At 45.8% G+C, this 26,174-nt stretch overlaps 2 protein-coding genes and 1 long non-coding RNA gene across 17 annotated transcripts in view; 2 read left to right on the top strand and 1 right to left on the bottom strand.

The window, feature by feature from the left end:
• Mphosph9 (M-phase phosphoprotein 9) overlaps positions 1-15,745 on the top strand; it is a 47,639-nt gene extending 31,894 nt beyond the window's left edge. For 5 of the 7 annotated variants that reach the window (XM_070024828.1, XM_070024829.1, XM_070024827.1 and 2 more), the window contains 8 exons: positions 3,916-4,053; positions 5,427-5,599; positions 6,300-6,440; positions 7,309-7,429; positions 10,058-10,161; positions 11,199-11,446; positions 11,769-11,837; positions 15,606-15,745. In XM_070024828.1, coding sequence (XP_069880929.1) covers positions 3,916-4,053; positions 5,427-5,599; positions 6,300-6,440; positions 7,309-7,429; positions 10,058-10,161; positions 11,199-11,446; positions 11,769-11,837; positions 15,606-15,707 — 1,096 coding nt within the window. In that variant the 3' untranslated portion in view covers positions 15,708-15,745. Of the gene's footprint in view, positions 1-3,915; positions 4,054-5,426; positions 5,600-6,299; positions 6,441-7,308; positions 7,430-10,057; positions 10,162-11,198; positions 11,447-11,768; positions 11,838-15,605 lie in introns of those variants that run through there. The other 2 variants (XR_011372339.1, XM_070024831.1) reach the window with 2 other exon arrangements.
• Positions 1-20,254, bottom strand: part of LOC138828737 (uncharacterized) — a 36,204-nt gene extending 15,950 nt beyond the window's left edge. Inside the window, exons 1-2 of one of the 2 annotated variants that reach the window (XR_011372341.1) lie at positions 19,515-20,254; positions 6,968-7,084 (exon numbers count right to left, since the gene is read on the bottom strand). This is a non-coding gene — a long non-coding RNA (uncharacterized lncRNA). The remainder of the gene's footprint in view (positions 1-6,967; positions 7,085-19,514) is intronic. The other variant, XR_011372342.1, reaches the window with a different exon arrangement.
• Positions 20,255-20,677: 423 nt separating this feature from the next.
• Positions 20,678-26,174, top strand: part of Pitpnm2 (phosphatidylinositol transfer protein membrane associated 2) — a 115,946-nt gene continuing 110,449 nt past the window's right edge. For all 8 annotated transcript variants that reach the window (XM_070024824.1, XM_070024822.1, XM_070024820.1 and 5 more), the window contains exon 1: positions 20,678-20,762. The gene's annotated coding sequence lies outside the window, so the exon portion shown is untranslated. The remainder of the gene's footprint in view (positions 20,763-26,174) is intronic.

Genomic DNA, 26,174 nt, shown 5'->3' with positions numbered 1-26,174 from the left:
GAAATGAGTGCCTTTTTTTCTTTTTCTTCTTCTTTTTTTTTTTTTTTTGTTGGTCGTGGGGCCTGAACTCTGGGCCTGGGCACTGTCCCTCAGCTCTTGAGCTCAAGGCTAGCGCACTACTACTTGAGCCATAGCACCACTTGCGGCTTTTTCTGCTTATGTGGTGCTGAGGAATCGAACCTAGGGCCTCATACATGCAAGCAAGCACTCTACCACTGAGCCATCTTCCTTGCCCCTTTTTTTCTTTTTCTACTGCTACTGATGGAACCCAGGGTCTTGTGAATGCTGGTCAAGCACTCTACCATTGAGCTGCATCACCATCCTGAAATAGGATACTATTTATAGTAACTTCAATAGGCCTCCTCATTTTCTGGGTCATACAAATGTCGTAAAAGTATAAAAAGCAAGGCTGGGAATAAAAAGCAAGGCTGGGAATGCATAAACTTAGCATAATTGGTTGCTTTGGGGGAGGGAAGAATGAGCTGGGATTATAGCATGTGACACTATGCCCGGTCTATTTTATATTTTTGAATTGAATGAAGGGTGATTATTCAGTATACAAAAGAACTCTTAGAATTCAATAAGAAAAAGATTACTTTTTCAAAATGGTAAAAGAACATACTAGTATCTTAATTTACAGAAAAAAATCTGTGGCTAATAGAAATTACAGGATGGGCTGGGAAGGTGGCTCAGTGGTAGATCACTTGCCTTGCATGCCTGAGGCCCTGAGTTCGATTCCTCAGCACCACATAAGCAAAAAGAAAAAAGTCGGAAGTGGCGCTGTGGCTCAAGTGGTAGAGTGCTAGCCTAGAGCTGAAGAGCTGAGGGACAGTGCCCAGGTCCAGAGTTCAGGCCCCACGACCGGATCTCCCCCCCCCCCCAAAAAAAAAAGAAATAAAAAAAATAATAATCAAATAGTAGTAGAACTGGGCTTGGTGGCTCAAGCCTGTAATTCCAGCTATTTGGGAGGCAGAGGCAGGAGAATCTTGGTTAGAGGCCAGAGGGAAAATTGAAATTTATACTTTTTTTTTTTTTTTTGGGTCCGGTCGTGGGCCTGAACTCTGGGCCAGGGTGCTGTTCCTCAGCTCTTCAGCTCAAGGCTAGCGCTCTACCACTTGAGCCACAGCGCCACTTCTGGCTTTTTTTTTTTTTTCTGCTTATGTGGTGCTGAGGAATCAAACCCAGGGCCTTATGCATGCAAGGCAAGCACTCTACAACTGAGCCACCTTCCCAGCCACTGAAGTTTATCTTGAAAGCAAAATACAAATAAAAAGGTTGGGGGTGTAGCTCAAGTGGTAGAGTACTTGTTTAGTATGGGCAACGCTCTGATTTTCTTCCCTAGTATCATATATAATACACACAATAACAACAGCAATTACATACCATTCACACCATCACACTAGTCACACAAAATCTAATAATTTCCAAAATTTGTTAAAGATGTAAAGAAATAGGAAGTTACATTCTTGGCTGATTACAAGTTGGTCCAGTCTGTCTGGAGAGTGTTTTTTCAATAGCAGGAGGAAGCTGGGCACCGGTAGCTCACTCCTGTAATCCTAGCTACTCAGGAGGCTGAGATCTGAGGATCAAAGTTCAAAGCCAGCCCAGGCAGGAAAATCCATGAAACTCTCCCAATAAACTACCAGAAAACTGGAAGTAGCGCTGTGGTTCAAGTGGTATAGCGTTAGCCTTGAGCTGAAGAGCTGAGGAACAACACCCAGGCCCAGAGTTCAAGCCCCACAACTGCAAAAAAAAAAAAAAGAAAAAAAGAAAAAAAATAGCAGGAGGACTGGTGATGGTAGATATATACTTTAAATTAATTTTCCACTTGTTAATTTTGGCATTGGTTATGTGTGACATATTAGAAACTTACCGTTACCAGGAGAAAGTATAAACAGCTTGTGTTAATATTATAGATTAATTATTAAATGATAGAATGATCTATATTTAATATATCATCAATATAATGTTGAGCAGGACAGTAGCAGAAAAGGATATGTATATTGTAGTCTGATTTAACAAATACAAGTGTGTATATAATTTTTTGTCTTAATAAAACCAAGTATGAAAAGATCTTAGCATCAGTTAGAACTGAGAGTGCTTGTAGTATGTCTTACAATTATTTATTTATTTACTTATCGGTCGTGGGGCCTGAACTCTGGGCCTGGGCGCTGTCCCTCAGCTCTTCAGCTCAAGGCTGACATTCTCCCATTTGAGCCACAACGCCACTTCTGGCTTTTTCTGCTTATGTGGTGCTGAGGAATCGAACCCAGGCCTCATGCATGCAAGGCAAGCGCTCTACCACTGAGTCACCTTCCCAGCCCTGTCTTACAATTTTGTAAGAATGTTTAATACATTTGAAAATTGAGGAAGAAAGGATAGAGAGGTAGCTCAGTGGTAAAATGCCTACTTAACATGTATGAGGCCTTGGATTTCATCCCTAACATATCAAAAAAAATTTTTTTCTTGAGCAAAAGTAACTGGGAGTTGACATGAAATAGATGAGAGATATTAAGTTTGGTGTGAAAGGAATGGTAACAGAGAAAGGGGAGTAGAGGTATGAGCTCTTGTCTCAGGGCTTATGCTTGCTTTGAGGCTAGACTTGAGGTTGTTGTTTGACATTGAGAGCTGGGACAAAAGGCTTAGGGAGTAGAGAGAGGAAAGTCAGTTGTGCTGGAAAACAGGAGCTTTCTGATCATGGAAAGGTGTGTGGCCATCACCGTTCAAGATGATGATGAGACTGCACCCTCAGGTGACTGTTTTCCAGCAGAGATGGTCTGTGCCAATATAGACAGGAAGTACATCCACTGCAGTTAGTCAAGTTTGGGATTTTGTTGTTAGCTAAGTGTGAATGGGAGGCATGGGGGTGGGGATGGAAAGGAAGGGTCATGAGTCATTGGATTCCAGAACACATAGATGAGGGCTTGGTGACCAGGGCCATGGTTTGCAGGCCATTGCTGCGGTGGGGTTAGGCATACATGCTGAAAAGGAAAGGGGTCTTCAGAGTGTTGTTTTCATTGGCTGTGATCTCTGGTGATCATGGGGTCCAGTGATATTTTCTGAGGTGGACAGCTGAGGAGTTATAGGGTCAGGTTACTGAGCAGAGGTTAGTCAGCTCCTGACGGTACCTATTCGCACGACAACATCAGCAGGTGTGGAGAAGAGGAGACAGGAGTGATGCGATGATAAGGGCCTGAGGCAAGCAGAGTTTTTGTTTGTTTGTTTGTTTGTTTGGGTCCAGTCATGGGGCCTGAACTCTGGGCCTGGGCGCTGTCCCTCAGCTCTTCAGCTCAAGGCTAGCACTCTACCACTTGAGCCACAGCACCACTTCCACTTTTTTCTTTTTGCTTATGTGGTGCTGAGGAATCAAACCCAGGGCTTCAGGCATGCAAGGCAAGCCTTCTACCACTGAGCCACCTTCCCAGCCCCGCAAGCAGAGTTTTTATAACAACATGGAGGAAGTAATGGGTCTGGGTGGAACGATGGCCACATGTGACTTGGAATTGATCATTTCAGTGGCCACTTTTCAGGTGTTCAGTAGCAGCATGTAGCTTGGGGCTTCTCTGCTGGATAATACAGACACAAAATGTTTCTGGTTTTGCTTCTTCCCTTTGTGTCTTAAGGAAACACAGAGGGTAACCCGGCTCATCTCCTTCCTTGAGTTCTGCAACAGAGTAAGCCATGTTGCAGGATGCTAAAAGCAGTTGAGGGGCTGTGGAGTACCTGTTTTGACTGCAATTAGGGACTACTCAGAAGTCCCGTTCAATTCATGTATCTAAAAAATAAGTTATTACATGTTTTTAAGACATTGTGCAAATATGAAAATGCTACCTGAAAGCAGGTTGTCTTAACATACACGTACTGTGTGAATTGAAGCACAAACCTTGAAATGTCTTGGAATGTTTTTCATTCCAGTAGCATGCTAGCTACTTCGGATGTCAGCAGGCGGAAGTGGCTGATACCTGGTGCAGAATATTCCATCTTTACCGGTCAGCCTCTAGACATCCAAGACAGGAAGGTGGATAACCAGCTGGAGGAACCCCATGTTCCTGGGTAAGATAACTACTGGAGGGCTAGTCAAGAGTGTTATGCTTTCTTCAGAAAGATACAAGGAGCCATCTTTGAGTTTCTGTTTTTATGGGGATCAGACCCAGAGCTTGAACATGTCAGGTGAGTGGTTTACCACTGAGTTACAGCCTCAGCCCAGGAGCCATTTCTTTGGTCCTTTTTTAATTTTAATTTTTTTTTTGGGGGGGGGGTCTGGTCGTGGGGCCTGAACTCTGGGCCTGGGCACTGTCCCTCAGCTCTTCAGCTCAAGACTAGCGCTCTACCACTTGAGCCACAGCGCCACTTCTGGCTTTTTTCTTTTTGCTTATGTGGTGCTGAGGAATCGGACCCAGGGCCTCGAGCATGCAAGGTAAGCGCTCTACCACTGAGCCACCTTCCCAGCCCCTCGTCCTTTTTTTAAACATAGGGTCTCAGTATGTAGCCTAGGTAGCATGGAACTGTTTTACTTTTGAGGACCTGCCTCAAGACTTAACTTGAGCTTGGGATATTGCACATGTTCAGCAAGCACTCTACCACTAAGCTTTACTGCAACACTTAGCCTTTTGAGACAGGAGCTTCTAAAAATGTATACAATTAATTTTTTTTTACTTAGTTGTGCAAAGGGGTTTCAGTTCAACATGTCAGTTTATGAGTACAAGACACAGGATGCTGACATATAGCCCAGGGCTGGTTTTGAACTCTGAGTTATCCAGCCTTAACCTTCCAAGTTTTAGGATTACAGGTGTGTGTCACCATCACTGTTTAGTTCAAATGCAATATTTCTTTATATGCTAGGAAGTTAAAAGGGTTGAGAAGTACTGGGTGACTGCATGTAGCTTCACTCTGAATTGTTTACATTATAAAACATCTTCATCATAGTGGCTAGTTGTCAACTTGCTTCTTCTTTTTGTTTTTCCAATGTTCAGTTTCCTTTAATGACCCCTACCTCCCTGAAGGGCAGATGCAGGTAGCTAGACGATGGCAAGGCAAGAGATAGTTCAACTCGCTTCTTAATCCTCTGTGAATCCTAGTATTGTCCTAGCTTGGTGTGCTTTCTTCAGTTATCACAGAATGAGTGGCTTAAACAACAAATACTGATTTCTTCAGTCTGGAGTTTTAAGTGCAGGGTCAAGGATAAAGTCCTCATGGCTCATCCTTATTGTGTGCCAGACAGTGCCCTCAGATTCCTCCTCTTTTTACTGAGGACATTAATCCTATGGATTCCTCTTTAATCACCTCATTTTACCCAAATGTCCTTGGAAAAATCCCTCCTCAAAATACCATCCCATAAAAATTAGGACTACAACCTATACATTAATCAGTTGGAGGACACACAAATACTCAGTTCATAGCACTTACGACTATAATTATTATTTAAGGTACCATTCTTCTCCGGAAAAGGATTCTTCATCCGGAAGTTCATCAACAAGCTTATTGGTTAAAAAACAAAAAGAAACGTCAGACACGCCAATTATGAAAGCTTTGAAAGAACTCAATGAAGAAAGAATATTAAAAAATTGGGGGACACAGACAGAGAAAGAGGACACCTCAGGTAGTATTTTATTCCTTGTTTAAGACAGATAGGTACAGGTATCTTTACTCCCCCAGATCTTCATTTAATTAATATAACTGTCTTTTTGCTGGGTGCCAATGGCTCACATCTGTAATCTTAGATTCTCAGAAGTCTGAGATCAGAGGATTGCAGTTTGAAGTCACCCAGGGCAGGAAAATCTATGAGACTCTCATCTCCAGTTAATCACAGAAAAAGCCAGAAGTAAGCTGGGCTCCCTGGCTAACCCCTATAACCCTAGCTACTCAGGAGGCTGAGATCTGAGGATCGAAGTTCAAAGCCAGCCCAGGCAGGAATGTGAGACTCTTATCTCTAATAAACCACCAGAAAACTGGAAGTGGCGCTGTGGCTCAAGTGGTACAGTGCTTGCCTTGAGCTGAAGAGCTGAGGGACAGAGCCCAGACCCAGAGTTCAGGCCCCCCAACCGACCAAAAAAAAAAAAAAAGCCTGAAGTAGAGCTGTGGCTCAAATGGTAGAGAGGCCCTGAGTTCAAACCTCAGTAACAGCACACAGGCATGCGCACACAAGCACATGGACAGATAGACAGGTATCTCTCAGGGGGTGGATGAGTGTGTGTGAGTCAAATGTATGTTCAGTGGAGGACCTTGTGCAGTGTGACATCTATAATAAAGGCTTGTTTTGACTTTGTTTTTGTTTGTTTGTTTGTATTTGTCTGGTACAGAATTAGTGAATTCTCGGCACACTGAGTCTTCAGCAAGTCGTTCACCAGAGAAATGTGCCCAACACAGACAAAAGAGACAGAGTTCTACTTCGCAGAGATCATCGTCTTTACCACCTTCCAATCGTAAACCCAGCACTCCAAGTAAGAATTCAGTGCACTTTTCTCTTAGGCCAAAGAGAGTGATATCTGAGCCAGGTGCTTGGGTTCCAGTGTGTCTGTGTGCCTGCCAGCGCTTGGCTGAGCACTGGAGCATGGGGTGGTCTCTCTACAGGACTTCCTTCAATGACAAAATTATTTGAGCATAGATAGATGAACATCTTGCTTAACTAGGTACCAGTGGCTCATGCCTATAATCTGAACTACTCAGAGAGGATGAGATCTGAGGATCATGGTTCAAAGTCAATCTGGACAGGAAAGTCTGTGAGACTCTATCTCTAGTTAATCACTAGAAAAATCTAGAAGTAGACCTAAGTTCAAGAAGTAAAGCACCAGCCTTGAGCAAAAGAAGCTCAGGGACAGTGTCCAGGCCCTTAGTTCAAGCCCCAGAATTCATACACACACACACACAGATACACAAATCTAAGTGTATGAGTCAAGTGTTTTTGTGTGTCCATTAAATTGAGTAGACAGTTAAACATTAAACATAATCCAACTAATGACTCACTCACTTGAAAAGAGAAGCTGCTTCTGCTATTTGATGTGAGTTATTCCCTTGAGCCAGCTCTGTTAGAGGAGGGTTCACCAGTGCATTAGAGTTTCCTTATTTCCAGTTGACTTCTAAAATCCTGAAAAACCAGTTTTGAGTGAGTCTCAGAAATTCCAGTCTGATACTAAAAAAAGTGTTAAGATTATGGGTCATTTTATTTTTACTTGTGTACTCTTAACTTTCAAAGTGTTAGGATAAAATTATGTTACTTTTAAAATTAGGAAAAAATTTCCTACTGAAAAACAGGTCTGTAACCTAACATATAGTAGGAAAATAATATTTCATCTTTATTTTTTTCTTTAGCCAAAAGAGAGATTATGTTAACACCAGTGACTGTGGCATATAGTCCAAAGAGATCCCCTAAAGAAAACTTGTCCCACGGATTTAATCATCTGCTTAGCAAAAATGAAAGTAATCCAATTCGGTAAGTCCATTAAAATTCTAGAAATAATATATTTATGGGATTGGCTTTTTTTTTTTTTGGGTCCGGTTGTGGGGCCTGAACTCTGGGTCTGGGCTCTGTCCCTCAGCTCTTCAGCTCAAGGCTAGCGCTCTACCACTTGAGCTCTACCACTTGAGCCACAGCGCCACTTCCGGCTTTTTTCTTTTTGCTTACGTGGGTGCTGAGGAATTGAACCCAAGGCCTCATGTATGCAAGGCAAGTGCTCTACCACTGAGCCACCTTCCCAGCCCTGTGATTGGTTTTTAAAGGTTGACTTTTACCTATAAACCTATTACTGATTTTTCTAGTTATCAGTGGGAACTTTGTAGATTTTTTTATTTAATGAATGTCATACTAAATAATTTTTTAAGCTGGGCGCCAGTGGCTCACACCTGTAATCCTAGCTATTCAGGAGGCTGAGATCTGGGGATCGTGGTTCAAAGCCAGCCTGGGTAGGAAAGTCCATGAGACTCTTATCTCCAATAAACCACCAGAAATTCAGAAGTAGCACTGTGGCTTAAGTGGTAGAGCGATAGCCTTGAGCTGAAGAGCTGAGGGACCAGGGCCAGAGTTCAAGCTCCATAACTGGGGAGAAAAAAAAAAGAAAAAAATTTATGAACTTGCTACTACTAGATTTTAATACTATCTCAGCATCTTTTTTTTTTTTTGGTTAGTCGTGGAGCTTGAACTCTGGGGTTGGGTGCTGTCCCTGCACTCTTCAGCTCAAGGCTAGCGCTCTACTGCTTGAGCCTCAATGCCACTTCCAGTTTTCTAGTGGTTTATTGGAAATAAGAGTCTTATGGGGGCTGGGAAGGTGGTTCAGTGGTAGAGCGCTTGCCTTGCATGCATGAGGCCCTGGGTTTGACTCCTCAGCACAACATAAGCAAAAAGAAAAAAAGCCGGAAATGGCGCTGTCGCTCAAGTGGTAGAGCGCTAGCCTTGAGCTGAAGAGCTGAGGGACAGCACCCAGGGCCAGAGTTCAGGCCCCACGACTGGACCCAAAAAAAAAAAAAAAAAAAAAGAGTCTTATGGACTTTCCTGCCCGGGCTGGCTTTGAACCGCGATCCTCAGGTCTCAGCCTCCTGAGTAGCTAGAATTACAGGCGTGAGCCACCGGCGCCTGGCTATATCTCAACATCTTATGCTGAGATATAGAATGAATATTCTATATAGATATAGTATGAAAATTCTTGTGTGTGTGTGTGTGTGTGTGTGTGTGTGTGTGTGTGTGTGTGTGTGTGTGTGTGTGTGTGTGTGTGTGTGTGTGTGTGTGTGTGTGTGTGTGTGTGTGTGTGTGTGTGTGTGTGTGTGTGTGTGTGTGTGTGTGTGCGCACGCACGCGCTTGTACCAGTACTGGGGTTCAAACCAGAGGGCCTGGGCACTCTCTCTTAGCTTTTTCACTCAAGGCTGGTGCTCTACCACTTGAGCCATATCTCTAATTCTGGCTTTTTGGGGGTTAATGGCAGGTAAAAGTCTCATGGGCCTTCTTGGCTGAGCTGGCTTTGAACCTTGATCCTCAGATCTCAGCTTCTTGAGTAGCTAGGGTTAGAGGTGTGAGCCACTGGTGCCCAGCAGAATTGTCCTTCCTGAAAAGGTTAATGACATGGGGAAACTTTGGAACAAGACAGTGGGCTAAACAGGTGCAAGGTCCCTGTCCCCACCTGTCCTCTAGAGGGGGAGCAGGGTGTTCTGTGTGGGAACGCCTCCTGGTTCTACACCCACTCCGTTTGGCACTTAGGAGCTCAGTTAAGCACATCAAACCCTACTTTTCCTTTCAATAAAACAAAGAGATGGGCTGGGAAGGTGGCTCAGTGCTAGAGTGCTTGCCTTGCATGCATGAGGCCCTGAGTTCAATTCCTCAGCACCACATAAGCAGCAAAAGCTGGAAGTGGTGCTGTGGCTCAAGTGGTATCGTGCTAGCCTTGAGCTAAAGAGCTGAGGAACAGCACCCAAGTCCATGCTCCATGAACGACCAAAAACCAAAACAAAACAAAACAGGGAGAATGATGCTGCCCAGATGTTATAAGGATCAACTGATATAATGTGTGTCAAAAGGCTTTAGATCTGTGTGGAAGTATAATTTCATGTTCGAAAATGGTCATTAAATTTCAACTTTATAAATTATGACCAGCTTTGTTATAAGAAAATATGTAGGCTGGGTGCTGGTGGCTCGTGCCTGGAATCCTTGCTACTCAGGAGGCTAAGATCTGAGGATTGTGGTTCAAAGCCAGCCTGGGCAGGAAAGTCGATGAGACTTTTTTGTTTTTCTGCTTATGTGGTGCTGAGGAATCGAACCCAGGGCCTCATGCATCCAAGGCAAGTACTCTACCACTGAGCCACCTTCCTAGCCCTCAATGAGACTCTTATCTTCAATAAATCACTCAGAAAACTGGAAGTGGTGCTGTGGCTTAAGTGATAGAGCACTAGCCTTGAGCCAAAGAGCACAGGGACAGCACCCAGGCCCCAAGTTCAAGGCCCTCAACCAACAAAAGAAAAAAAAGAAATACGTAAATGTAAGAAAGAGTTCACTGGATGCCAACTTATCTTTCTAATGGAGATAGGGAAAACCAGTTAACATTTTTTCTCACAAATAACTTGCTTCATTCAATAGATTTGATATACTTTTGGATGATTTAGATACTGTTCCTGTGTCCACATTACAACGAACCAATCCAAGAAAACAGCTCCAGTTTCTTCCTCTACATGACTCAGAAGGTATCTTTTTCTAAAAAATAACTTGATTGGTTATGGCTATTGTCTTTCATTTCCCAAGGTTTTGAGAGCTTTGGAAAGTTCTAAAAAATAATCCCTCCAGCTAGCCATTCATGATGCTGCACTTTGTTGCCCTGGGGAAGTTGGGCAACTGAGGTGTGGGGAACTGGGTTGTGCTCCAATATTAAACTCTAGTAATCAGCCCAGGCTTGTAATGCTATAATGTTACAAGTTAGGATCAAGTCACAGGTAATGTGTGTGCAGTTTCTTCGATGGGCTCTCAGAGCATCTGCTCTTTAGCATCAGGACATGTTCACTAAATGTCAGGATTAGATTTTAGACTTTTTTTTGATGGTCCTGGGGTCTTGGACTTTCTTCCCCCTGCTGACTTTGAAACATGATCCTCAGATCTCAGCTTTCTGAGTATCTAGGATCACAAGTATGAGCCACTGGTATCTATATCAGGCTTTTTTTTTTTTTTTTTTTTGCTTTAAGTTTACTATATGGCATCCAAAAAAACACTTAACATTCAACTACATTTACATAAAGTTTGCTTAGGAAAGTTGTGAAGATTGTCAAACTGAGGGAAAAGCCTTTAATTCTGTGGAGAAAAAAAGCTGAGCAAATATGTTTCATTATGCAGTGGAGAAGTCCAGTGGTGTAACTTCTACAGACAACTAACTTACAGTTTAACAAAATGATTGTCAGGAAGCCAGAATGGGTGTTGACTGGGGAAGGGACGGATTAGGCAGGAGGGGAGAAGAGTGGAGAGGGGGTGGGCAGAAAGTCATAGGAAAACGGAACCAGGCAGTCTAGGGATGAGTGGGGGTGGGAGGGATGATGCTTTGTACACCACATACGCTGACACATTGAATTGAAATTCCTTTGTGTAAGTACTTAATAGGATTCATTAGTATATCTCTTCATTATTGGGCCATTTGCACCTATGTATAGAAATTGAAGTTGAGCATATATTTGATATATATATTATCTGTTGGAAAAATTGAAAAAAAGTATAAAATTTCTTTCCTTTCTGACAGAAAAAAACTATTCAGAAAAAGCCACCGATGACTATGCCAGTCATAGCTCTAGCCCTGAACCTTTGCCAAACGGAGTGAAGACAGTGTCTGTGAGACCAGCCTGGGAGAAGACTAAGTCAGTTAGCTATGAGCAGTGTAAGCCTGTTTCAGTAACACCACAGGGTAATGATTTTGAATATACAGCAAAAATTAGGACCCTAGCTGAAACGGAGCGATTTTTTGATGAACTTACAAAAGAAAAGGACCAGGTAAAATAAACAAAAATGTCTTTAAAATCTTTTTTCTGAACTTAATGCTAATGTCTAGGAAATAGAAGGGTGTTGAGTCAGACTGTCCCATGGAATTATTGGGTATCACACCATGGGGTAACCAAAACTATGCTAGAAATGTCATGAGCCATGTTGTCAGTTGTTGTCAGCACCTAACAACAGAGGGCACTTACATGATGTCAGAACAGAGCAGAAAACACTAGGCGAAAGTCTTTTTTTTTTTTCCTTTCTATGTTATAAACCTCCCTGCCAGGAATCAGAATTCTTCTGTTTTTATTTGGCTATTTTCTTGTGCTAACAGATTGAGGCAGCACTGAGTCGAATGCCTTCTCCTGGAGGAAGAATCACTTTACAGACAAGAATGAATCAGGTGAAGTGGCTTGGCTTGATCACTATAGGCATCTGTGTGTCCACGATCCACTCATCCAAGAAGTTTTTTAAGTGCACGGAGTGCTGAAGCAGCAGTCAGAACTTTCTGACCTTGGCAGGAAGTGTTTGACAATTACAGTTATTTTATAACTCCTGCTAGCTTTCAGGAATAAAATGGGCTAGCTGTAGACCTTCAGAGAAGAATGTTCAGGAAGCAAAGGGCAGTCTGTCTTTGGGTTTTGTGTGTGTGGTGGTGGGACCGAAGCCAAGGCTTCATGTATGCTGGGCATGCACTCTTAACATCTCAGTTCTACACAAAGCTTTGAACAGATTTCACATAGTTCCGTTATCTCCTTTCTTGTTGCCATCCCACTTATTTCTATTTAATAAACAGTTGTCTCTTATCACTGGAATGGCAATAGGGAGAGAGGTGTGGTTCCCATCCTGAGCAGCAGGTGGTGCTGGTGATGCTGGCGATGAGGCCAGTGCACACTGCTGTTCACAGAGAATAAAAATGCATGAAACCACAGGTTGTTTAAAATTTGCTCTTTTAGGAACATTTTAAACAGAACAGCAAGCATATACTTTATATATAGCTTTTCAGTGCCTTAACTTCAGCTAAGGATCATTTTCAGACTGATTATTGGTAGCAGAGACCCAAGGAAAATAGTGGAGGGCCTTTTGCCTTGCCTTTTTCTCTGACCTTCAGTATTTGCTTGTTGTCCCGAAGATTTTTGTTGAATAATTTATAGGATTCAAAACATGAAACTTAAAATAGTTGACTAGGAAGACAGAAGGAAAATATGATACGCTGATTCTAAATCACCTTGAAATGCTAATATATTTATAAATGAATGTGGTAAGTTCCTTTTAAAATAAGACTTTTTGAAGGGCAATAGTTCCTGTTTGTGCACATCAATGCTTCAGTCCATTGAGAAAAAAAATGGCAGAAAAAGGGGCTTGGGGCGAAGTGCTGGTGGCCCAAGTCTGTCATCCTAGCTACTCAGGAGCCTGCAGATCTGAGGATCGTGTTTTGAAGCCAGCCTGGCAGGAAAGTCTAGGAGATTCTTCTCTCCATTTAGTTAGCCTCCTATGCTTAAAGTGGAGTTGTGGCTTCAATGATAGGATGCTAGCTTTGAGCATAACAGCTCAAGAACAACACTCAGGCCCTAAGTTCAAGCCCAAGACCAGCAAAACAAAGAAAAATTACAGGCATTTTGAGTAATTTACTTATTAACCCAGACAGTGGCAGGACAACTGAAAGTTTCAGACAAACAACAAAGCACAGAAAAGCTTGTTTTCATACAATGCAAGTGGAAGTTGAAATTGTCAGACTTTCTGGAATATAACACTACATAGATCTAAAGCATCAGAATTTTGCATTTCTTTGAACCTAGCACAGTTTTACTTCTGGGAATGATTCATAAGCAATATTTATAGATACTGCAAGGAGATGTGTTTAAGAAACTTACTGCAGCCTTATTTATAGTGTCCCAAATTAGAAGCAACCTATATTTCTACTCAAAAGATTTCCTGGTTAGATATGTTACTTGTGGAATGATATATATATATATATATATATATATATTTTTTTTTTTTTTTTTTTTTTGTCCGGTCGTGGGGCCTGAACTCTGGGCCTGGGCGCTGTCCCTCAGCTCTTCAGCTCAAGGCTAGCACTCTACCACTTGAGCCACAGCGCCACTTCCGGCTTTTTTCTTTTTGCTTATGTGGTGCTGGGAATCGAACCCAGGGCCTCAGGCATGCAAGGCAAGCGCTCTACCACTGAGCCACCTTCCCAGCCCCTGGAATGATATATATTGATTCAAGAGGATGTTATAAGAGAAGGAATTAGGGGCTGGGAAGGTGGCCCAGTGGTAGAGTGCTTGCCTTGCATGCATGAGGCCCTGGGTTCGATTCCTCAGCACCGCATAAGCAAAAAGCCAGAAGTGGCACTGTGGCTCAAGTGGTAGAGCGCTAGCCTTGAGCTGAAGAGCTGAGGGACAGCGCCCAAAAGAGAAGGAATTATTCAGTTGAAAAATATTGGAAGTATTAGTTTTTCTTTTCAAAAGGGTGTGCATATGTGCAGAACGAACAGGAAAGAGGGACAGTGATTTCTTTTTTTGCTTATCTGTCTTCTGAATATAATGAATAATATAATGCAATTCTTTTTCAGATAAACTTGTTAAAATATATAAGACATAAGTATATGTATAATTTTATTTTTGGTGGTACTGAGGTTTGAATGCAGGGCCTTGTGCTTAAAAAGCAGTTCCTAGCCCTAACGATAAAAATCAGAAGTTTTATTTTATGATAACATTGGAGTTAATATTAAGTAAAGTATCTAAAATGATAAATATGTATTCCGGATACTATTAATTGTTATTCATTGTAATTGTGAAGTATGTATATACATATATATATTTAGAAGTTTCCAGTTTTGTTCTTTTCCAGATCTGGGGCTTCATATGGGCCTCATACTGTCCCTGAACTTTTTTGCTCAAGGCTAACACTCCACCACTTGAGCCACAGCTCCACTTCCAGCTTTTTGGTGGTTAATTAGAAATGAGACTCTCACAGACTTTCTTGCTCGAACTCTCGAACTGGTTTTGAACCACAGTCGTAGGATCTCAGCCTCCTGAGTAGCTAGGATTACAGGTGTGAGCCATTGACACCTGGCTTTTTTTCCTTTCCTTTGTTGGAAGGAAGTTGTGAGTGGGCTATAGCTTGATCTGTTGTGCCCATTTCTTCTGGTGAAATGTGTCAATTGCTTCCTAGGCTTCTCTTGTACGGCTCTCAATTTATCAAAGTGATCATCCCCTCTTTTTTTTTGTCAGTCGTGGGGCTTGAACTCTGGGTTTGGGCGCTGTCCCTCAGCTCTTCAGCTCAAGGCAAGCGCTCTACCACTTGAGCCACAGCGCAACTTCTGGTTTTCTAGTGGTTTATTGGAGATAAGAGTCTCACGGCCTTCCCTTGCCCAGGCTGGCTTTGAACCGTGATCCTCAGATCTCAGCCTCCTGAGTAGCTAAGATTACAGGCGTGAGCCACCAGCGCCCGGCTTTCCCTTCCATTTTTATATTACTATTTCTAGAATTTGCATATATATTTGGCAGTACTAGGACTTGAACTCAAGAGAGTCTGGCACTTGCTAGGTAGGCACTTTACCACTTCAACTATCTACTCTTTTATTGTTTTACTTATTTTTTCAGATAGGGTCTCTCAGACCAGATTCTCCTGCCTGTGCTTTCTGTGTAGATGGGATTATGCATGTGAACACAATGCCCACCTTTATTTTTGTTGAGAATAGGGACTTGGTCACTTTTTGACCAGACTGGCTTCCAACCTTGACCCTCCTTATCTCTGCCTCCCGAGTAACTGTGATTATAGGCGTACAAATATTGAATATGCCAAACATTAAGAATATTTTGAAGTGCAATAGTTACGTTGAAGGACTGTGATATTGACATATTGTTCAGTTTAAAACAAATAGTAGGACTGAGAAAGTGGCCCAAAGAGTGGAGCACTTGCTAGCATGAGAGAGGCCATGGATTAAGTCCCAAGTAACATAGAAATAGGGTAGGGTAGAGAGAGGGAGGGGAGAGGGGAAGAAACAAAAGAAATAATGATAAAGGGATTTGCATGGAAAGTAAAGTCACTATCTGGAATTTAAATGCTTATTCTTTTGTTAAAAGATAATATGAGCTTGGTGGTTGCAAAACTGGTGAACTTGATATGGAATTCTCACTACATTTTTACCATTATTCCTACCTAGGAAGCGTTGGAGGATCGTTTGGAAAAGATCAATCGAGAACTGGGTTCAGTTCGCATGACGCTAAAGAAGTTCCATGTCTTGCGCACGTCTGCAAATCTTTGAGATTTGTAGCCATTAAATTTGAGCCATTTTTGTTTGCACTAATGTATGTATAATTATGCACTCAGAAAAGGCAAGCTATTTTGTACTGGTTTATAAGCCTTCAAATAGTAGTTTTACAATCATGCTATTCTTAACACTTGCTATTTTATACTTCAGACAGCCACATATTTTCAAGATATTTTTGTTATGCTCAGGAATCTCTTGTATATTTTACTATTTAAAAAGCATTATTTTTAAATAGTATATGTCTTCAATTTATAACAAGAATAAGGAAATATACACAGGGGAAGCAACTTATTTCTAAAGAAATAGCATTAACCTTTTATGATGAACTTTTGCACACCAATTTTATACAGTTGTTCTGCATTATAAATACATTTTAAAAAACAAATGCCTAACAGTTTCCATAGTGATAGATGAATACATGTTGAATATTAAAAATATAGCATATATTGGCTTTCAGTTATGTAGGGTTTTTTTTTCTTTTTCTTTTTGTGCTGGCCCTAGGCTTGAACTCAGGGCTCATGTGCTGTCCCTGAACTTTTTTGCTCAAGGCTTAGCACTCTACCATTTGAGCCACAGCTCCACTTCTGGATTTTTTTGGTAGTTTATTGAAATTGAATCTCATGGACTTTTCTGTTTAGGTTGGCTTTGAACCATGATCCTTAGATCTCAGGCCTCCTGAGTAGTTAGGATTAAAGGCATGAGCTATTGGCACCTGGCTTATGTAGTTTTTGAAGTTGCAATTCCTGTATAACTATTAGAAAACCGTGCAAGTATAATCCATCTTATTTTCCTATAACTTCATTGTTTATAAGGAAAGAAAATATGAGGGGGATGCTTGTTCTTCTGTAATTGTGTCTTAGTCAACCTACTGGAGAGCTGTAGCTCTCTGCCAGTCATTTTGAATGTAACTGTCCCATCCTGGACAACAAAAACATGGATAGTGTCAATACTGTAATGGCTATTAAGCCATACTTTCAGGAGCATGGCTTCACATACCAGTAAAAATCCAAACATTTTAACCCTCCGATCTCTGACCCACCTCCACCCCTGCCAGAAAGAAAAATAAATACTTCATAGGTGCTGTAGTACTTGATTTTAGGTCAGAATAATCTACTCTGCTTGTTAATGAATGAGAAATATATCCAGGTAGAGTCTGGTGCCTTGCTAGGGGGCTGAGCGCACTGCCTGAGCAGCACCCCTGGTCAGTGCTGCTCGGATCCAGGAGCCCCAAGTACACAGGTTTGTGTTGGGACTGTTGAAGAGTGCCAAGCTGCTTAGCCACCCATTTTGTTGTTGTTGTTGGGGCTTGAACTCTGGGCCTAGGCTCTGTCCCTCAGCTCTTCAGCTCAAGGCAAGATAAGAGTCTCACAGACTTTCCTGCCTGGGCTCGCTTTGACCTTCAATCCTCAGATCTCAGCCTTCTGAGTAGCTAGGATTATGGGCGTGAGCCACTGGTGCCCAGCTGCTACCCACTTTTTGATGGCCAATCAGAGCCCAATGCCCACATGTTCCAGCTTGGCACATATTTATAAACAGACTCCTCCAGACTCAAAACCAATTCCCACTCAAAATGCTCAGGTTTTCAAGTTTGGTTTGCTTTTGAACTTTTTCTCCTTATATAGCTCTTAATGTATAGTTATAGTGAACCAAACCAACTGTTACTCCCTGAAGGGTTTGCCTTGAGCAAGCTCTCAGTTGATTTTTGTGCACCTTTCACCAGAGTTTCACCTGGCTGCTCTGCAGGCCTGGGGGCAGAGCAAGGGTGCACGCTGTGAAGGCTCAGCCAGGAGGGGAGTACTTGGGCTAGAACAGTTGAGTCTCTGTGCTCCACTTCTGTACCCACTTGAAGATTTGGAACTAATCAGAGTTACTTGCCAAGTGCCTTTATTCTTGATTTTTTTTCTAGCCTTTTTTTTTTTTTTTTTCTTTTAAGGAATTCTTGGGCTGGGAAGGTAGCTCAGTGGTAGAGTGTTTGCCTTACATGCATGAGGCATTGGGTTTGATTCCTCAGCACCACATAAGCAGAAAAAACCAGAAGTGGCTCTGTAGTGCAAGTGGTAGAGCCCTAGCCTTGAGCTGAAGAGCTGAGGGACAGTGCCCAGGCCCCACGGCCAACAAAAAAGAAATTAATCTTTTAGTTATAGTAAATAAGAAAATTCATTTTAATTCAGCTCCTGTACAGCTTGTATCTAGACCTCATGAAGGTAGAGACTTGTTTCATTTCCTTTTCTATTATGTCCCTGTATGTGCAATTAAAGACTAACCTGCTGGTGAGGACATCTCATTCCCTACTTTCACTTCATTGTGAAGTCTTAAGACTACATTCTTAAGAACGAGGAAATTGCCATTTCAGAAGAGATGATTGTTTTATCTTGCCAAGGAGTTATCTTCTTAGTAGCCTATAATTGGCTTATACCAAAAAAAGGCATCAAACTTCACCCAAACGTCTTCTGAGCTCTCAGAAAGCATATGTTTTGATTTTTGAATGTGTAATACATTGGAACTATCAGTTACTTATTTTTTTTAATTATTCTTTTCACATCTGTGAGGAGGGACACCAAGAGAAATTCTTCCAGCTGTCTTTTCCCTTGGTAATTCTTATGAACACTGAAAAGCAACTCAGCCCCAAAGTGAGAAAGGTAGCAATTTTAAAGAGCAGGTGTTACCTCAGAAATCAACTATGGGCTGAGAAGGTGGCTCATGCATGCCTAGCATGCATGAAGCCCTGGGTTCGATTCCTCAGTACCACATACACAGAAAGGGCCAGAAGTGGCGCTGTGGCTCAAGTGGTAGAGCACTAGCCTTGAGCCAAAGCAGCTCAGGGACAGTCCCCAGGCCCTGAGTTCGAGCCCCAGGACTGGCCAAAAAAAAAAAAAAAGTCAACTATGTTCATCCTGGGGCCATGCATAAGTGTATCCTCCACCTGTGGAAAGAAAGTGAACTGTGCCACTGAGGGCCTGCCCCTTCCTTTGTAGGAGTTGCTTGTGAGGGACATCAGCAGAAGCAGAGAAGCCATGCTAGGGCAGTGGGGCTGGGCACAGGGCACAGGACTTGGAGCCACACAGACATGGATCACACCCTGGCAGTCCTGCCTTCCTGCTGTTGGTGAGAACTTTTCAGGAAGGGAGGTGATGCGTAGTGCCTGGTGTTGAGCAAAGTGCGCAGTAAATTCTGCATTTCACATTCCCATCAGGAGTACTTGGGCTTTGGAAGGAGCAGCACCAAGTTGACCTAAACCCTACACTGGGTGGGCATTTCTGTTAAGTGGTCTAAGATGATCAGCACTGAAGAAAAGCATGGCTTTCCTTGAAGTTTAAGTTTCACTCTGGTGTGGGTCTTTTTGGTTTTAACAAAATTAAAAAAAAGGTAACCTGCCCAATGTAAGTTGAGGAAGTACTTTGATCTTAATACAGTTGGGGATCTGGGAATCCTTTAATATAAGCTGTTTCCCTAAAAGTTTAGTGCCAATTTAATAAAAATAACTTTTCCTTCAGATGTTCCATGAGTAGATCTCTAAAGGCCATGGCCGGGAGACCGGAGCACCTAGAGGAGGTGCCTGCCCCTGGCCTCCAAGTTTATGCAGAGATTGTGATTTAGAGATTGATAACCACCCCCAGGGACCAAAGCCAGGTGCTTTGGGTCGTGCTATTTGAATTCTGAACCCTGCACCCATGTGTGTAGTAAAGTAAGACATTTCTCTCACCTTAAGTTTTACATCTCTCAGCAAATTTCACAAGGTTTTACTCTACCCCAAATGCACACCTAGAGTCCTTTAGGAGTTGTCAGGTAGATCAGACTTACCTGTCCTATGTGGATCCTGAATGGTTTGAGATTTCCAGGTCTGATGAAACGGATAATGTAGTTCCCCGGGCACGCGCTCTGCGACTGTGGTAAATTAGTTAAGTACACTACACCGGTATTGTTAGGCTGTGTTACTAACCTTTTCCCATCACATCTGCCCCTTATTTTTGTAGGGCCCTCATACGAGGAATCAAGCCATAAATTTGCATTTGCTGGACTTTGTATCCAGTGTCATCACAGTTTTAAAGATAATTATGTCTCACATTTGGCAGTTTGACTGTAGCTGTGACCACTGAAAAAGTTGCTTCCCCTAGCGTCGCTGGTGGTTGCGGGGTTCAGTCGGATCAGATACCGGGGTACTGCGCTTGTAAGCGGGCCAGCGGCCGCTGTGCGCCCCGCGCTTGAGGCTCAATAAACCTGTGGACGCGAGCTGCCCGTCTGGTGTCGGTGTTTCTTCATGGCTGTTCCCGGTTTCAGTAGTTCCGGAGGCCCCGGCCTCTCCTGCCTGGGTTAAAGGGCTGCTTCGTGGGCCGGTCCTGTGGAGGGGGTGGGGGGCATGGCGGCACCCCGGCCCTCAGCGCGGGCGTCGGGGGTGCGGGCCCCGAGCGGGCGCTCGCCCAGGGCGACCCCCGGCCCACGGACCTTGCGCACATCTGCCCACCGGGGCGGAGGGGCGGCCGGCGGCGTCTCGGGGCCCCGCTCCCCGCGCCCGCCGTCCACGTGCGCCGCGGTCTTCCCAGCGCCCGCGGCCGCCCCCAGGGAGTGCGAGGCCCGCGCGCCCTCTGCCCGGGAACGGCAGCCGCCGACCCCGCGGGGCGGCGTCCGAGACGCTCTTCCGGAGACGGCGGCGTTGCCCGCCGCGGAGCGAGACGCTCCCCCGTGCGGCCTGAGGAGGCGCCGCCCGCCGCCGCCGCCGCCGCCGCCGCGAGTGAGGGAATGCGCGGTGGGCCGGCGCGCGCGGGCAGCAGCGGCCGCTGAGGCGCGGGAGCGGCGGCGGCGCAGAGCGGTGCAGCCGGCTCGGCCCGCGGCGCCGCCTCAGCCGTCGGCGCCAGCACGTGTGCCGCCGCCCGCCCGCCCGCCGACGGCCCGGAGCATGCCCGCCGCCGCCGGGCCGCTCGCCCGGGGCCAGCTGGCGGCGCGGCCGCGCGGGGCCGCGGGGCGAGGGCGGCCGGGCCGGGGTGGCGGGGCCCGCGCTGCCCGCGAGGCGTTGTGAGGCGGCCGAAGAGGACGAACGCGGCAGCCGGGCCGGTGAGTGCGGAGGGCGGAGGGCGGAATCGGGCCCGCGGGAGCCGCGGGCCGCCCCGAGGACCCGGGAGGCCTCGGGCGGGAGCGGAGTGGAGCGCGGGAGCCCCGGGCTGGCGCGCGGCGGGGCGCGGGCAGCGGAGAGGCGGGAGGGTGGCGGGGCCTCGGCCGGCGCGGCCCCGGCCCTGGGAGTCGCCGCCGCCCCGTGTGCACCCCAAACGCTGGTCTCCGAAGTCGGCTGGCCTCAGCCGGGTGGTGACCGGTGCCACCGCGGGCAGGGGCGGCGCGGCGTGCGGTGCGGGCCTGCGCCCCGCGGCCCCTCTCGGCTGGCGGGAAGCGGCGGGCGGGACTCCGGCCCTGCCTGGCGGGGTGGGCGCCGGGCCCTAGCGTGGGCTGTGGCCGGTCTCCGTCCCGAGTGGCCATCCCTGAGGTCCCGGGAGATGCCAGCCTCCTCTCGCACCCACCGCACAGCCTTCCTCGTCCGAGGCAGGACAGCTGGTCGCTGGGAGGCAGAAACTTTGGTGAGCCCCCTCCCCGGTGTGGGCGCACCCCCTCCCGGTGTGGGCCGGCCGCGCTCCCCACCCAGCGGCTGCATCGCCCGCAAGCAGTGCGCGCCTCACACGCGCTGCCAGCTCCAGGCCAGGCCTCTCCTCAGCTTTGCTTTTTTTTTTTTTTTTTTTTAAACAGACTTGGTCCTGCACAGGAAGCTAGCGTGTCCCCCATTCCACCATCTCTGGGCCTCTCTTGCTCCTCCCTGCTGAATCTGGCTTCTTCAGAGGAGACGCCACTGAACTTTGTTGTTGTTGTTTTGTTTTCATTTTTTGTTTTGGTGCCAGTGCGAGGGCTTGCATTCAGGGCCTAGACTCTGGCCCTGGGCTTTTTTGCTCAAGCCTGGTGCTCTACCACTTGTGCCACAGCTCCACTTCCAGTTTTTTGGTGGTTAATGGATCTAAGAGTCTCTTGGACTTTCCTGCCTATTCTGGCTTTTTTTCTGAGTAGCTAGGATTACAGGCATGAACCCTGCCAACCGCTGAGCATCTTTGTCTATTGCCAGCTTTCTCCCCTGCCTCCATCTGGGAGTCGCCACAACTAATAGAGTAGCCCGGCTCGGGGGAGAAGATACTGAACATACTGCCCATCTGAATTATGCCTTTGTGCAACCCCACATCCACTGGGCTTCATCTGTGTCTTGCCCTGTTTTATAGTTACTTTTGTGCCAGGCTTATCTCCCCTTGAGGATGGTGAACTCCCGGGCACAGTTTATCTCTGTCCCCTGCGCTGGGTAGCACCTCCCCGCATAGTCTGTCTGTGTGGAACACAAGTCCCTCCGAGCTTTTCCGCTCCACCTTTCCTTATCTGGCTGCTGGGGCTGTAGCTGTCCAGTTCTTTTTCTCTGATGAAGAGATGCTTCTGGGATCCGAATAGATGCTCGGCCCTCCCCTACTGCAGAGAAACACAATGACTTAGGAAGGGCTGTTCGAGGGAGTGACTTGCCAAATGACTAGGACAGCACATTCTCTGCTGTGAAGATGGCCAGTGCCTCATGTAGGTTTGCTCTTCGGCCCTCCCCAGCTGCCTGTGCTTGAGAGGTCTACTGGAGGAGAGGATTGGGCTGCACGAGTCTAGGCAGCTAGGTGGGATCTAGGCTTGGTTTTCCATCTAGCTTGCTGTGCAACCTTAACTAAGTCACGGCTTTCTTAGTCTGGCTTGGTCCTGATGGAATTTGGAAGGGAATTCCTCTGCCTGTCAAGGGCCTTGGGGGTCTGGACCCTGTCCACCCCACCTGCCTGCACTGTGTCACCCCTCACACGAAGCTCCAGCTCCCTCCAAGTTTCCCTGTGTGCCTTATGCCTTTGTCCCTGACGGGGACTCAGCTTGGCTCTCTTGCAGCCTTTCCAGGAGGTCAGTTCCTCTACCCCTGCCCCCCTCCTAACTTGACTTGCCACCCTGAATTGACAGCTGGAGCCCAGCCGACCAGCCCCCAGGCAGTTGGTGCTGCATCCTGTTTCTCCGTCCTCAGTGCCTGGTCCACAGTAGGCACTTGCAGAATGTTAATGGGATAGTGAGAGGTTGGGCCTGGATGAGAGTCTCAGAGTCTCAGAGCCTCAGAGTCTCAGAGAGTCTCAGGCCACAGTCCCTAGGGACACATTCTGTCCTCACATTGTCTTACTATTTTAACACCCGGCAGATGTTCTTTTAACCATCCCTTCCGGCTACAGCTTTCAAGCTTGGTCTTCTAGAAGAATCAGTCATGGAGGATGTGCAGTTATTTGTAGAGACTAGCTGAGGAAACGTCTGCTGCTTCAAGATCTCAGGCCTTGCTGTTTTGGAAAAAGAAGCTGGGCGCTCTCGCACGGGAGGCCAGGGATGGGCCTTGCCGCCTCTTGCCACCATCAGGGAGGCTGCTGTTGGTCTCCAGTCAGTCAGTCGGGAGGCAGCCATTGGTGTCTGCAGGCCGCCTCTCAGCTTTGCTTGGCTCAATCCTTGTGCCACCCTGAACCCTGCTTAACAGAACCTGACCTCCAGACGCTGAAACAGCTAGGGGGATTCCCAGCTCCTCTATAGGTCATTTGGATGTATATGAAGCTTTCCTGGGTATTTGAGGATATTATTAAATAGAGCCATAGCAGATCTCATCTAGTTTGCTCTAAAACCATAATCTGAAGTGTTGCCCCTTTTGTTAAAGGCTTCTTACAGTGTTTCATATAAAAAAAAAAATTTCCTTTAGAATTTAGGGCCAGGCAAACCTTGCCTTCCCTGGGAAACTAGTTTCTTTCTCCTTGGATAATGAAAAGGAAAGTGGGGAAGAAAAACATGTGTTATCTGCTGTGTACCACCCAGGGTGCCTCCTACGCTCCTGTAGGGCACGTGATATTCGTCTCCTGTTTTCCCCAAATTGAGATACAGTGAGGTCAATGGATTTGATTTGTACCTATTTCTGCCCAGCTTGTTCCACAGCACACTGTCTTTCTAGTTGCTGTTTTCCTCTTCCCCTTGACTTCCTGGGTGCTTAGCGTGCTGTGTGATATTCATCCATGCCCTTCACGGTCAGCTTATTTTTTTCTACTTTACTATCTGACTCTCTGTGTGTATAGTCTCATGTAAATCTATCTACCACATTTTATTTTGTTTGCTTTTTGTTGTTGTTGTTCCAATTCCAGGGCTTGAACTCAAGCACTGACCCCAGCTTTTGTGTTCAAGGCTAGTGCTCTATCATTTGAACCACAGCTCCACTTCCACTTTTTGGTTAGTTGGAGATAAGTGCCTCACAGACTTCGCTGTCTGGGCTGGCTTTGAACTATGATTCTCAGATCTCAGCCTCCTGAGTAGCTAAGATCACAGGTATGAGCCACCAATGTCTGGTTTGTTTGTTTTTGGGAAACAGCTATGTAGTCAGGGCTGGCCTTGAACTCATGGTTCTTCTGCCTCAGCCTTTGGAGTGAGTCACTTAACTATTTTTTTTTTGTGGGAGGGGGAGTTTGAACCTGGGGCTGCTGCTCTATCACTTGAGACATGCCTCCAACCCTGCTTTTCTGCTGGTTATTTTGAAATAGGAATCAGGCAAATTTGTCCTCCGGGGTAGCCTAGCCCCTTGTGTAGCTAGGATTATAGGTGTGAGCCACCTGCCAGCCTTATCCATATATTCTATAAGTAATCACAAAAGGTTTGCGGAAAACAGCTAAGTGAGTTGAATACAAAAGTAACATTTCTCCTAACACTTATGCCAAATTGCAGTGTGCTTAGAAGCAAGTCTTCAGGTAACCCAGAGGGAGGGGTGTGAGTGTGTGTGTGTGTGTGTGTGTGTGTGTGTGTGTGTGTGTGTGTGTGTGTGATATAATTGGTACTCCAAGGCAGAGTTCAGAAGCAGACACCTTTTCTGGGTAGAGTAGTCAGGAATTGACTTCCTGGAAGAGTGGGATTTTAAGAATAGGAGCAGTTTGGATCAGCCACAATGCCTGTCAGGGTATGTGGAACTTAGAACCTAAAATCTCTGGCAGTCATAGCCCCAGCAGAACATGCATGATTGGGGGGGGGGATTGCTCCGAAGCCTGAAGTGGGGGAGCCTGGTGTCTCCCTTTCCAAATCTTCATCGTGACAGCAAACTGGGTGAACACACTGTTAGCCATGAGGCTTGGAGGCTGGCAGAAAAGACTGACTTGCCCAAGGCCACACTGCCAGCCTGTGACCAAGGTCCATAATTGCTAGTTGGTCCTCTTTCTTACACTCACTAGGTTGGGGCAGCAGTCAGCATTTTTTTTTTTTTTTTTTTGTCGTGGGGCTTGAACTCTGGGCCTGGGCGCTGTCCCTAAGCTCTTCAGCTCAAGGCGAGGACTCTACTGCTTGAGCCATAGCGCCACTTCTGGTTTTCTAGTGGTTTATTGGAGATAAGAGTCTCACAGACTTTCCTGCTCCGGCTGGCTTTGAACCATGATCCTCAGATCTCAGCCTCCTGAGTAGGTAGGATTATAAGCATGAGCCACCAGCACCCAGCCTAAGCCAGCAGTTCTTACATTGCTCCTTTTTCCTGTAGTAACTTCCTTAGGCCCAGCCCAGCAAACATCTTGACTGCATTCTGCCAAACCTTTGTGGCCAAAGACAGAAAGAGTGTTGTTAGGAGGAGCAGGCTGGCAGTTGCTTCTGTTACTCATACTCACAGCTGCCCTTGCCAGAGGACAAAATGGAAGTTAACCAGCAGGAAGGATCAACCCCTGGTGTGGTGGCACTCGCCTGTAATCCCAGCATTTGGGAGGCAGAGGCTCAAGGATAGGGAGTTCTAGGCCAGCCTAGGTTACATAGTAAGGTTCTGCCTCAATAAGAACAAAACCTAAACTACTACCTTGAGAAAGAGAGCATGGCAGAGTCGCTGTCACATCCTCTCCTTGCTGAAGCCCGTTTCCTGACTGCGTGTGCTCTCCCTGCATGCAGTCTTCCCTCCCTCTCATGGAGATCAGATGTTAACAACCAATGGAGAGTAGAGACACCAAGGATGGGGATGGGTAGAACCTTGTGGAAACAACAAGGGAGACCAGAGATTGATTCTGAACTCATAGACGCTGATAGCCAGGACTTCTTGTTGGACTTGGGTGTGGCAGTTTGTGGCCATAGGAGCAGATGGTGCTGTAGAGCTGAGCACCCCGGCGAGGGAAATGCACCATACACACATCACCTGTCCATACATACGGTCTTCTTGTGCAAGGTAGTCCTGTCCCCTAACGTCACACACAATTAGTACTGCCTTACCTATTGCGTATGGTGGATTCATTCACGTAGCACTCGTGGCTAACAGTGCCATGGTAGCTTGTGTCTGAAGGGTGCTTGTGTCACACGTACTTCACACATACTTTCCCTGCATATCATAACCTCCTGTACTTGGGGACACTGGACAGCATTTCCATACTAGGCTTGGGGACATGTTAA

Source organism: Dipodomys merriami, unplaced genomic scaffold, assembly GCF_024711535.1.
Source record: "Dipodomys merriami isolate MVZ:Mamm:240054 unplaced genomic scaffold, mDipMer1.0.p SCAF_163, whole genome shotgun sequence".
In the NCBI taxonomy this organism is placed as follows: Eukaryota; Metazoa; Chordata; class Mammalia; order Rodentia; family Heteromyidae; genus Dipodomys; species Dipodomys merriami.
This window is presented reverse-complemented; position numbering and strand designations above follow the sequence as displayed.